Below are 13,839 nucleotides of genomic sequence, written 5' to 3' on the forward strand. Positions count from 1 at the left end.
TGGTGAGGGTCAAAGGGGACATGAGAGATTGTGTCAAAGGTTAGCTTTATCTGACACGTACATCAGAATATGTGTCAGCATAAATCTGTAAGCAGTTTCTTTTCATTTGTAACTTGCAGAGTATTTCTTTTTAGCTGAGCTTGCTGGTTAATTTGTCCATTAATCTTAGATTTTCAGATGTAGAATCAACATACAATACTTTGTGTTTAACTTGCAGCACACGTCGACGTCCCCCTGTTTCAACCCCTGTGATGGTGGATTTCAACTTTGGAGCAGCACCTGTATGCTCAGATCCTTCAATTGTCCTGCTAGTGCTGGAGAACAAAGAGATCTTGCCTGTTGATTGGTAGGTTGCAAGCACAGTAGGGAGTGAAATAAAATTGAACCTTGGTATTTCAATTTTCAATTTTTTCCCCCTTTATTCAATCCCGTTGGCAGTCTCAACTTGAAATGTTGACGGTTCATTTCCTTCTATTGATGTTGCCTGCCCTGCAGAGTTCCTCCAGTATTTTGTGTGTTACTCCAGATTTCCAGCATCTGTAGTTTCTTGCTTCTACAGAACCTAGTCTGCTCACTGCATAACTCCAAAGTATAATGGGACCAAAGACTGGTTAATCTGGCTTTAAGCATGTTTACTTTAGGGAGGAATTTCAGGCAGAATGTTGATAATTTTTTTATTTAGAGGTACTGTGTGGAACAGGCCTTTCTAGCTCACCTGGCTGTGACACCAATCAAGCCACCTATTTAACCCTAAAATAATCACATGACAATTTAAAAAGACCAATTAATCTACTAACTGGTACTTCTTTGGATGTGGAAGGAAACCCACATGCACACAGGAAACACGTGCAAACATTCTTACAGAGGATGCTGGAATTGAACTCCAACTCTGATGCCCCAGGCTATAAAAGCGTTATGCTAATCACTACGCTAACATGGTACCCACAGATGGGAAACCCCTTTGCTGTTCTCCAGCCACTGCTGTATGAACTTTGGAAAGATGGCCATGGATGTTAACATGAGACTCAGAAACAGCAGTTGTTGGATGGTGGAACCACTACCTGCTGGATGAATCAGAATCAGAACCAGAATTAGACCAAACTCAGAATCAGAGTTCAAAGTAAATTTATTATCAAAATATATGTATTATCACTGATATATGACATGAAAGTTGTTGTTTTGTGGCAGCAGTACAGTGCAATACATAATAAAATTCTATGTTACAATAAGAATATTAAAAAGGAAATAAAAAATCCAAAAAAAGTGCAAAAGAATGAGGCAGCATTCATGGGCTGTTCAGAAAATCTGATGGTGCAGGAGAAGAAGATGTTCCTGAATTGTTGACTGTGTGTCATCAGTCTTCTGTACTCCTGTCTTGATGGTAGTAATGAAAAGAGTCAAGTCCTGAGTTGTAGGGTATTTAATGATGGATGCCACTATTTGAGGCACCAACTTGTGAAGATGTCCTTGGTAGTGGAAAGGCTAGTGCCCTTGATGGAGCTGGCTGAGTCTACAACCCTCTGCAGCTTTTCCAGTCCTGTACATTGGCACCTCCACACCTCCATACCAATCGGTGACGCAACCGTCTATGAGTTCAGTAAGTTAAACAGCATCTGTTGGGGGGGGGGGGTGGTGCAGGTGCGTAGGGAAGAACCTGTTGATGTCTCATGCCATCTTGCCCCGCCACTATCAGTTCTGAAGCAGTGCTTCCCACACATATGAGAAGTGTTCAGTTAACAATCCCATTTCCCATGGCTCCACATGTGTCCTGGGGTTGGAAACCTGTGTCTGTGTGGGAGTGGGATGGTGGGAAAGGAGATTGTTTTGTTGTTGGTGTCTTGTTTTGTTCTGTTGTTGTTTTTTTGTGCTCATGTTGTTCTATGTTGTGTGTTGTGTTTTTTTTTTCTGATGAACATGGTGCATATGCTATGTTGGCACCAGAATGTGTGGCGATACTTGAAGGCTGCCCAAGAACATCCTGAGATGTGTTGGTTGTTCACACTAACGACATATTTCACTCTGTTTTGACATACACATGATAAGTAAATCAGAATCTGAAGGCAGAGCTATACTCTCCTTACCCTTTAACTTAATATATTTACAAATCTTTTAGGATCCACCTTTATTTGCTCAGCAATATCCCATGGCCCTTTTTATCCTCCTAGTGTTCTTCATAACTGTATTCTTACACTCCCTCAAGGGACTTGCTTGATCCCAGCAGCCTGTACCCAACATACGCCTCCTTTTTCCCGACCAGATTCCCAATATTGCTCCCACGTCAGTCAACTCTTTACCTACAAGCAGCCTCTCCGAGTCAATTTTTGCAGGTACTGTCTGATGCCATGTAAATTAGCCTTCCCTCAATGTAGGAATTTTACTGAAAGTCTATTCCTATCATTTTCATGACAGTCTCGAAACTAATAGAATTATGATCACTTGTCCCAAAGTCCTCACCTTTGACATATCAACCACTTGCTCAGCCCTATTTCCCAAGAGGAAGTTAACAATAGCACACAAATCCTGCAAATGCTGGAAGTCTTGAACACCATACAAGATGCTGGAGGAACTCAACAAGTCAGACAACATCAATGGATGGGAATGTAGTCAAGACTCTTCATCAGGACTGGTAAAGAAGGCGTTTGAAGATGGGTAGAGGGGAGAAAGTACAAACTGGTAGGTGATAGGTGAGACCAGCGTTTTGTGTGTGTTATTCAACTATAACACCTTTTTTAGTATAGCCATCCACATTAGAAAAGATTTTTAGATCGATCTTAGAGTGTTGAAGAGATTGGCATAGCATCCTGGGCCAAAGGGCCTGTACTGTGCTATCGTGTTCTATGTTCTATGTACTAAAACTTTCCTTGACAGACTTAGCAAATCATTAAATGGTTGCATCACTGTCTTGTATGGAGAGGATACTGCAGAGGATTAGAAAAAGCTGCAGATGGTAGTAAACCCCGCCAGCTCCATCGTGGGCATTAGCCTTCCCACCGTTGAAGACATCTTCAAAAGCCAAGCACTCAAAAAAGTGGCATACTTCATTCTGGGCCCCCACTACCCAGGATATGACTTATGCTCATTGCTACCATCAGAGAGAAAGAAAAGGATCCTGGAGACACACACATCATTTTAGGAATGGCTTCTTTCCCTTTGCCATCAGATTTGCAAACGGACAACGAACCCATGTCAAATAGCCTCACTATTTTCGTTCATTACTTATTTAAATTTTTATACATGTCTCTTATTGTAATTTATGGTATAATTTATGTATTGTGTTGTAGTGCTGCTGCAAAATAACAGGTTTCACAACATTTGTCAGAGATAATAAACCGGATTCTGATTCTGATTCTGATTCTGAAACTCCACCCTATCTAATCCCTTAGTAATAGGACAGTCCCAATCAATATTGGTGGTTAAAATCACCTACTTTTACAGCATTGTTATATCAACACCTGTCTGTGATTTTCCAAATATGTACTTCCCTAATTTCCACTATCTTCTGAGTAAGTCTATACATGTAATCTCATCAAAGTGATTCCTTCTACCATTTTTCTAAATTTATTCTTTCCAATCAAATAGCGCAATTCTCCTTCCTTTCTTACATTCATATCTCTTTACAAATTGTCTAAGCTGGATGCAGTCATTAGGAATGGGTGCATATTATTTAAGTTTCAGGAATAAATATCCTGCGTTATCTGAATCAAATTGGTTTCTACGTTTTCAGTACAGTATTAATTCTGGACATCAGATTTCTGAACACCATGAACACTACCTCGCCACTCCTCTTTCGTGCTATTTATTTATTACTTAGTTTATTTTTGATAATGACTCTATATACCAAGCTTAAACTCTGAGGGACGATAAATTTTTTTCTTTGATTGGCTGTTCTTAAGGGCCTTCCTATTTCCAGTGGACCAGCAGCTGGATCTGGAGTACTGGGCGGAGACAGGAGAGTTCAACCCCACTGAACTGCATGAGATGAGAATCGAGGACAATCGGCTTTTCACTGTGGAGCCAAAATCTGGATGCCTCAATCCTGGGCAGCGAGAAACCATTCAACTTACCTACAGGCAAGTTTGCTCTACATATGAGTTTCATTTTGCGGAGCACTGTACAAATGTCATTCAAGTTTCAAGATTGTTTAATGTTATTTCTAGTACACAAGTGTAAAGGGAACAAAATAATTGTTACTCCTGATCTGATGCAGTGTCAATAAAAACACTGTAAAATAAAGAACACAATAATAAATTAAGAAACACTATAAATATAAATATATAAGAGCTTATATAAATTGATTGTATGTTCATAAAGTGACTCTAGGTACAGGAACATCTGTACATTAGATAATTTATTTATTTTATTTATTTAGAGATACAGCTCAGAATAGGTCTTTTGAGCCAAGCCTTGTGCCTTAACACTATCCTAATCATGGGACAATTTACAATGATCTATTAATCTACTAGACAGTACATCTATGGACTGTAGGAGAAAACCAAAGCACCCGGAGGAAACCCATGTGGTCACAGACAATGCCAGAATTGAATTCCATACTCTAGTGCCCCTAGCTGTAATAGTGTTGTGCACACCACTGTTGGCACTCAAGAAGTTGACTAACAGGAAATAATAAAGTAGTGATGGTTGGGGATGTGGAGGAGTGGTTAGTGAGTGGAGGTGTTGATTAGCTTCACTGCTCGGGGGAAGTAACTGTTTTTGAGTCTGGTGGTCCTGCCATGGATACTACATAGTCTCCTTCCTGATGTGAGTGAGGCAGACAGTCCATGAGCAGGGTAGGTGAAATCCTCTATGATATGTCTGGTCCTTTCCCAGGCTCCTTGATAGTGGGTAGGCTGGAGATGGTGATGCATTGGGCAGTTTTGACTACCTGTTGTAGAGCCTTCCTGCCTACCGTAGTACAGTTTCTGTACCAAACAGTGATGCATCTTGTTAGGATGCTCTCTACTGTGCACCTATAGAATGTCATGAGTATGTATGTGCATTGTCCAGCTCTCTTCAGCCTCCTCAGAAAGTAGGTGCATGGTCAACTCATCCATTTCTAACCTTCAGCTGAAGTACAAAAGTCTGTGAAGTTTGCAGAATATTTTACTTTAATTAGAGCATAAAATAATTGTAGCTTAACATCAAATAATACTATTCAAGGTCCTCAAGAACTCAACTCAAATTCCTAATTACAGGAAGGATATGGAAGCTTTAGAGAGGATGCAGAGGAGATTTACCAGGATTTGCCTGGATTAGAGAGCAAGTCTAATGAAGGCAGGTTAAGTGAGTTGGGTCTTTTCTCTCCGGAGTGGAGGATGAGAAACTGCGATAGTGCTGTACAAGATAATAGTGACATAGATTGAGTATAAAGTCAGAGATTTTTTCCCAGGGGAGAAATAGCTAATATGAGGGGTCATGATTTTAAGCTGATTGGAGGAAAGTATAAGGGGATGTTGGAGGTAGGTTTTTCACACAGAAAGTGTAGGTGTGTGGAGTGTGCTGTGTGGAGTGGTGGTCGAGGAAATTAAGAAACTAATCATCTGAGAAACATCTGTGAATCTCTTAGATAGGCACATGGATGAAAGAAAAGTGAAGAGCAATGTGGGAGGGAAGGCTAAGATTGATCTCGGAATAGGGTTAAAGGGTTGGGCCTGTACTGTGCTGTATTAAGAACTTCACGTATGGCAGGTCTACTCTACCAAAGAGTTGCACTACCAAAGAGATAGTGGTGGAGCTGGACCTTTTATGCACCATGTCACAGCCTGCTTCAGCCACCCAGTGAAGAAGGTGTCAGAGGCAGTGCGCAACCCAACAAATGATGGAAATGATTGGCTTGGGCGCCTTTATTGTGATCGCAAGACCCTGTTGGACATTGGTAATACTGCAAGTCCAATCCAATGGTTCATTGGCATTTCAATGGTGGGGAGCTGCATTGCCTCAGCTGTGATGTGGACTAGGCCCTCATTCATTGGGGTTGCCTTTTGCGGCCACCGGGGAAGTTGGGTGTCACTGGATTCTGTACGGGGTTGGAAGCTGGCTCCTCCTGTCAGTGCTGCCCTTCAGTGTTTGCTCCTCGAAAGACAAGCTGGATTGTGTTCATTTGAAGCAGCATTTGCGCGAGATGAAAAACTGCTGCGGGTGGGCTGTTGTTGCAGAAACAATGATTGAGGGTAACATCCATGCATCCATGATGCTTAGCAACTTGGGCTTTATTACTGTTTTTAAATTTTTTTAACTGTGTATTTTTCTGCTATGTGTGCTGTGTGAGACTGTTGGTACTGTGTTCTGCATCCTGGCCCCAGAGGAAAGCTGAACTTGAACTTCTATGTTATACATACAGTGGTTGTAACAATGGGTGAAGTATGTTGAAAGTTAACCTTAATTTGACAAAGGGAAATGTATATTCTTAACTTTCATGTTCTAGCTGCATTGCATTGAGGTTTGTTCGTATTCATTAGGGTTGTGTAGGTTGGTTCTATTTTTAAACTAGAATGTATTTAAATTTCTTCAATTACACTGATTCTTTTGTTTCCAATTTTTATTGTGCTTATTGTTCTGAGTTCTCATAGCACTTAGTCACCAACATTTTTTGCATGAGCAAATGGAAGCTGTTTACATAAGATATTGTCCATGCAAAGGATTGATGTCTATATTTTCTTCCTTCAGACATGAATTTTTGGGAACTGATCGCATTCCTGTTCTCCTGAAGCTTTCCCATGGTCGAGAAATTCTGGTAAGGATCTGTAGGGAGTTATTTGTTTCATGTTGGATGAGATCGCCCTATAGCACTACAGCACTGAAATAGGCTGTTTGGCCTATCTAATCCATGCTGAACTATTATTTTGCCTAGTGCCGTCAATCTGCACCTGGACCATAGCCCTCCATACCCTTCCCATCCATGTACTCATCCAAACATCTCTTAAATGTTGCAATCAACCACCTTCTGCTAGCAGTTCATTCCACACTCTCACTAACCTCTGAATGAAGATGTTATCCTCAGGTTCCTCTGCAATATTTCATCTTTTACTCTTAACCAATGACCTCTAGTTATAGTTTCACCCAACCTCAATGGAAAAAGCCTGTTTGCATTACCCTATCTATACCCTTAATAATTTTGTATACATCTATTAAAACACCTCAGTCTCTTACTCTCCGGGGAAACAACATTTCCCTATAACTTAGGTCCACAACCTGTAGTTGATGCAAACTTAGAATATTCACTACTTTGTGAGATGGTTTCCATTTTGCGTCCTCTGTCCTCCCATAGTGCTCCACTTCACACTTGTCTGCATTAATTTCCAACTTCAGTCCATTTTCCACATCGCACTGCAAGCATTGATAGCCTTTCTCACTGTCCACTACACCCCATTCTTCGTGTCATCTGAAAATTTTGCTGATCCAGTTTACCACATTATCATCCAAATCGTTGATATAGATATCAAACAACAAGGACCCAGCACTGATCCCTGTGATACACCACTGATGACCAGAACTGCACACAATACTCCAAATTTGACCTCACTGACATCTTATACAACATCAACATAACATCCCAACTCTTGATTTATGAAGGCCATTGTGCCAAATTCTTTCTTTACAACACTATCTACCTGTGACGTCAATTTCAAGGATTCCCGGGCTTTAGGGAGACCCGATTTGGGGAAGTATTTTACAAATGCACTTCTTTGATTCAGGCTATGTTTAAACATTTATCAGCCAGTTGCATCCCTTAACACCAATAACCACTCATTGTACTTCTTAAACAAAATGGCACTTCAAAATTACATAACTGATTACATAACATAAATTACATTTATGTAATTACATAAATTACATACTTTATGTGATCTGCTGAAATTGTGAAAGACCATATATTATTGCAAGTTATAAGCACAAGAGATTCTACAGATGCTACAAATCCAGAACAACACACACAAAATGCTGGATGAAGCGACTCGTCCTGAGGTGTCGGCTGTTTATTCATTTTCATAGATGCAGGCTAAACTGCTGAGTTCCTCCAGCTTTTCATGTGAGTTGATATAAGTGCAAGTTCCTTACTTCTCTGACTGCCTAACAAGTCAACAAATTGAAACTGTCTCACAAGGTAGTGAATATTCTAAATCTGCATCAAATACAGATTGTGTTAAATGCAGCCGGGGAGTGGCCATGTGCAATGCAGTAAGGGTTGATAAATATTTGCCTTCAAGTGAATTTTATTTTATGAAAAAACATACCAATGAAGGTTATCTCTGCCAAGCTGTGTACCTTGCTATTTCCTTAAACAAACCATAGAGCAGGTGCACCGGAATACCATTGGTCTGGGAAATTCCCAGGGAGGGAGCTGTATAAAATTACCATCAATAGCCTCAGCTTCCACTTCTTTAATCTAATAACCTCACACTGGAGAATGCAAAAGAAAATCGCTCTGACCATTAACTAGCACATACATGCCTATTAATTATACAATATGTGAAATATCAGAGAGGATTCCGGATGAGCTGTGTTGACTTCTGACAGTAAAAGTAAACATTTGCCTTTCTCTGGCCTGTCTAGATCACTGTGGTCATCTGGGGAAGAAAAGCTGCTGGTTATGTTAGAGTCTGTGGTTTCAAGATAACAAAACAACTCTGCCCCTCCCTTGCATTCTATAGTGTCAGTACAGGCCCTTTGGCCCACTGAATCTGTACTGACCATCAAGCACTTACTTATGTTTATTGAAACCTCCTCACATTCCCATCAACTCCCTGTACAGCATGGCAACAAGCCCTTCAATGCAACCTTTCCTTGCTGATTAAAATGTCTTTCTGACATAATCCCACTTCAAAGTTCAAAGTAATTTTATTATCAATGCACATATACAGCATGTCACCAAATGAACATTGTGATTCATTTTCTTGCAGCTATTCATAGTTGATACAAAGAAGCACTGTAGAATCAATGAAAAATTAAACACAACCTACGTGCAAAAGATGACAAATTGTGCAGATAAAAAAAGAAAAAAACAAAGTTATAATAATAATAATAATTAATAATATTGAACATGAGTTGCAGAGTCCTTGAAAATAAGTCATTGAAATTGCAGGTTGCCTGAATATGGTCAAAATCCTTTCTATCCGTTTACCTGATGAAATGTCTTTTAAGCATTGTACTTGTGCCCACTTCTATAGATTCTTCTCGCAGCTTGTTTCATGTACCCACTACCACTCAGTTCCCTTTTAAGTCTTTCCTCTCTCAGCTTAAACCTGTGTCCTCAAGTTTTAGACCCTCCATCCCTGGGAAGAAAAGATTGTGACCATCCACATTATCTATTCTCCATAATGTTATTATATGCCTCTATCTGATCACACCTCAACCTACTGCACTCCAGGGAAAAAACTCCCAGCCTATCCATCCTTTCCTTATGACACAAGCCTGCACTCAGTAATATTCTTGTGAATCTTCTCTGCGTCCTTTCCAGCTTAATGGCATACTTTCTATGGAAGGAGGATAAGAAATTACAGAATACAGTAAGTGTGGCTCACCAATGACTTGCTCAGTTCAAACAAAGAATATAGCACAGGAACAGGCCTTTCAGCCCACTATGATGAGCCAGACTAATTATATTAGTAATCAAATGCACAACCAAACTGCTCTCTTCTTCCTGCACTGTGGTAAACCATGTATATCTGTCTGGACACACCCCTCTGCTGACTGCTCCCACAGACCCCTGGATAAAGGTGATTGTGTCTCTACTCCTCCCACAGTCATCCAGCATGGACGTGCTGTGTTTTACTGCTAATAAAAGCCTTTCAGTATTTACTCTACTTCCAGTCTTTTGGAGTTATTGATAGTGCATCATGCACAATGACTATATCCTTGCATTTACTGCACTTTTATATGTCTGTCTAAGAGCCTCTTGAATATCCTAATCTTATTTTACTCCACCACTATCCCAGGCAGCGCATTCCTGGGATTCACCATTCTCTGTGTAAAAGCAACTTGCCCCACACATCTCCTTTGAATTTACCCCTCTCACCTTAGATGCATGATCTTTGGTATTAGACATTGATAATGACAGTTGTACTTATAATTTAGAATCAGACAGTTGTGACATAATTCTACCACACACCTATAGACTAGAGGCAATTCACAATGTCCAATTAACTTACCGACTCTGTATCTTTGGGATACACGAGGAAACAAGTACTCTGAGGAAAACCACATGGTCACAAGGAGAATGTGCAAACTCCACACAGACATACACAAAATGCTGGAGGAACGTAGGTCAGGCATCATCTATAGAGAACAATAACCAGTTGAAGTTTTGGGCCAAGATCCTTCATCAAGTTCTAATTCCCATAATATTGACTGCTTATTTCTCAACAGAGATGCTGCCTGATCTGTTGAGTTCCTCCAGCATTTTGTGTGAGTTGTTTTGGATTTCTAGCATCTGTAGAACTTCTTGTGTTTATGATCCACAGAGATATCCCTGGAAGTCAGGATCAAACCCATGTTATGGGAGCTGAGACAGCAGCTATGTCAGCTGTTCCACTGTGTCTCCTTGAGTTGTGAATAACATGGTCTCTACTTTTAGCTTTGATATCTCCTTTGGATTCTGTCCTTTGGCCAAAGTGCTCATAGTGGCACAATTCTGTTCCTATGTCTTGTGGTCTATACTTTGGTTAGTGCACATCTCTAAAATATTACCACTTGTTTTCTAACTTGCACTTTTACGAGTCTAAGTGACCCAGGCCAAGGACTGGAGGCCCAGAGGAGGCCTACCCACTCTGTGTGTGTGTGTGTGTGTGTGTGTGTGTGTGTGGGGGGGGGGGGGGGTGGATGGTGGAAAGGGGCTTGTTTTTGCTGATGTTGTCTTGTTCTGATTTGCTTGTGTTGCTGCTGCTGAAAATGGTGAGCATGTTATGTTGGCATTGGATATCTGGTGACACTTGCCCGTTGCTCCGGCACATCCTTGGCTATATTGGTTGTTAATGCAAATGACACATTTCACTGTATGTTTCAATATTCATGTAATAAATAAATCCATCTGAATCTGTTCGATTTGCCTATTCCTTTTCTGCATGGTGATCAGCATTGACTTTTATTTTCCAATGCCTTGATTTTAAAGCTGTTGTCCTGGTTTTTGAAATCCTTCTGTGGCTTTTCTTTCTCTCTTCTTTGTAACGTCTACCTGCTCCACAGACTTAAGAATCAATTTGTACCTTTCTATCAAATGTACCAAGAGTCCTACCTCAAAGTCTTTAGATATGGACATGCTATGTTGGTTCTGGAATGTATGGCAATACTTGTGGGATTCCCCCAGCACATTGCTAAGTTGAACAAAACACACAAAATGCTGGTGGAACACAGCAGGCCAGGCAGCATCTATAAGGAGAAGCACTCTTGATGTTTTGGGCCGAGACCCTTCATCAGGACTAACTGAAAGGAGAGATACTAAGAAATTTGAAAGTAGTGGGGGGAGGGGGAAATGCAAAATGATAGGAGAAGACCAGAGGGGGTGGGATGAAGCTAAGTGCTGGAAAGGTGATTGTTGAAAGTGATACAGAGCTGGAGAAGGGAAAGGATCATGGGACGGGAGGCCTAGGGAGAAAGAAAGGGGGAAGGGGAGCACCAGAGGGAGATGGAGAACAGGCAGAGTGATGGGAGAGAGAAAAAAAAACAAACAACTAAATATGTCAGGGATGGGGTAAGAAGGGGAGGAGGGTCATTAACGGAAGTTAGAGAAGTCAATGTTCATGCCATCAGGTTGGAGGCTACCCAGCCGGTATATAAGGTGTTGTTCCTCCAACCTGAGTGTGGACATTGTTAAGTTGTGTTGGTTGTTAATGCAAATGACACACTTCACTGCATGTTTCAATGTATTAGTTCAATGTGATAATTAAATGAATGTGGTTTGGGGTTGGCAGTCCTTTTAGGGTTGTAGTTTCTTTTATAACATTGAAGACATTTATATGTACACACATGGTTGTTAGAATCACAGAGAATCAGAATGTGTGCACACAGTGACATTGGAATGCTCCATTATGATGTACAATTGCAGAATTTCACCAAATAGAAGCCTACAATTTAGCCCTCTCCCAAATCTCACCACGGGTTCAGTGGTCTTGAAAGTTATGGTACCTTAACTAGTTATCCTTTCAAATCATAGAGTCCTTTAGAGTCATAGAGTTATACAGCATGGAAACAGGCTTTTCAGCCCATTCGGTCCATACCAACCAAGTTGCTTATCCAAGCAAGCCCCATTTGGCTCATAACCCTCTATCCTTTCCAATCCATGTATCTATCCAACTGCCTTTTAAAATTTGTTATGATACCTGCCTCAACCACTTCCTCTGACAGCTCATTCCGCATACTAGATACCACCTTCTGTATAAAAACGTTGCCCCTCAAGTTCCAATTAAAGCTCACTTTAAGCCTATGCCCTCTTGTGTTTGATTCCCAATCCTGCAAGACTGTGTGTATTGACTCCAACTATGCCCCTCATGATTTTATATGCCTCTAAAAAAAAATCAGCATTCGGTTTTGTATATGGAAAGTTATTTTCAAAGTTTTTGTATGTCACCATATGCTACTCTGAGATTCATTTTCTTACAGTCATTCACAGAACAAAGAAATACAATAGAATCAATAAAAAAACTACACACCAAGACTAACAAGCCACTAATGTGCAAAAGAATGCAAACTGTATAAAAACAAAGCAAAATGAGTAATAATAATATTAATAAATAATATTGAGGACATTAAATTGAGGAGTCCTTGAAAGTGATTCTGTAGCTTCTCGCTCCATAGATGATACCTGACCTGCTGAGATTTTCCATTTTCTGTGCTTTACTTTATTGTATAAGATCTACAAAATCTCACGTCCCTAATATTGCTCTGCCTACAATCATTGGTCCATTGGTTTCAGGAAATCCTAATCAATGAATGGTCTTGAACACTTTGAATCTTAGTATGCTAGCACTGATGTGATTGCATTAGTCTCGCACTGTGGAAACTGGTTGTTGTGACCTTTGTTGTTATTTGGCATCTTTGTTTCTGTGTAGTTTTTCATTGATTACATTGTACTTCTTTGTTCTTAGTGAATGCCTGCAAGAAAATGCATCTCATTGTAGTAAATAGTGACATATACATTCTTTGATAATAAATTTACTTTGAACTTTGAAATTTTGAAGATTACCACATCAATAACAATGATTTGTTTGTGGATTTCCTATAACCCATTGTTAAACCAATATAGTTAAGATATTATTGAAGGGCTGGTGGGCAGTATTTTCATCTTCTGAGCCAAAAGGTTGTGCATTCAAGGTCTATTGAATAGACAAACTGATATTGCACAGTGTCACCCACTGCAGCAGAAATATTATTACAGTTCTGGAGGGGATGTCATTCAGACATTAAACTGAGACCGTGTCTGCTTTCTTTAAAGAACAAGAGAATTCTCCCTTGCATCCTGACCAGTCATTCTCCCTCAACCCACATTATGGGGATGCTGAAATTTAAACTGGTGGGCTTGGAGGTTGAGATTGTGGCTAGTGGAGGTGGTCAAGACTTGCAATCAGCCTCAAGAGGTTCAATGTTTGCAAAAGCTTTCTAGTACAATTGTATTAAACAATTGTGTATTACATTTCCCAGAACACATCAGAGAATATAGATCTCAAAAGCATTTTGCTAGCTGCAGAGTGCTATGGCCATCTTGAGATTATGAAAAGTGCTCCACAAATGGAAGTCTTGCTTTGTGAAAGCTGGTAAATAGTTGCAGTATGTTGCATCGTCGGAATGGCTCAGAATATAGTCAGTCAGTTTTGGGATGCAGTGTTTTGTTTGTAATGCCACAGCCATCCC

General features: G+C 40.2%; 1 protein-coding gene across 4 annotated transcripts in view; it reads left to right on the plus strand.

The window, feature by feature from the left end:
* Window positions 1-13,839, plus strand: part of cfap65 (cilia and flagella associated protein 65) — a 210,152-nt gene that overhangs the window by 144,397 nt on the left and 51,916 nt on the right. For all 4 annotated transcript variants that reach the window (XM_059967610.1, XM_059967611.1, XM_059967612.1 and 1 more), the window contains exons 19-21: window positions 218-346; window positions 3,894-4,070; window positions 6,664-6,730. In XM_059967610.1, coding sequence (XP_059823593.1) covers window positions 218-346; window positions 3,894-4,070; window positions 6,664-6,730 — 373 coding nt within the window. The remainder of the gene's footprint in view (window positions 1-217; window positions 347-3,893; window positions 4,071-6,663; window positions 6,731-13,839) is intronic.

This window comes from Hypanus sabinus, chromosome 4 (assembly GCF_030144855.1).
Source record: "Hypanus sabinus isolate sHypSab1 chromosome 4, sHypSab1.hap1, whole genome shotgun sequence".
In the NCBI taxonomy this organism is placed as follows: domain Eukaryota; kingdom Metazoa; phylum Chordata; class Chondrichthyes; order Myliobatiformes; family Dasyatidae; genus Hypanus; species Hypanus sabinus.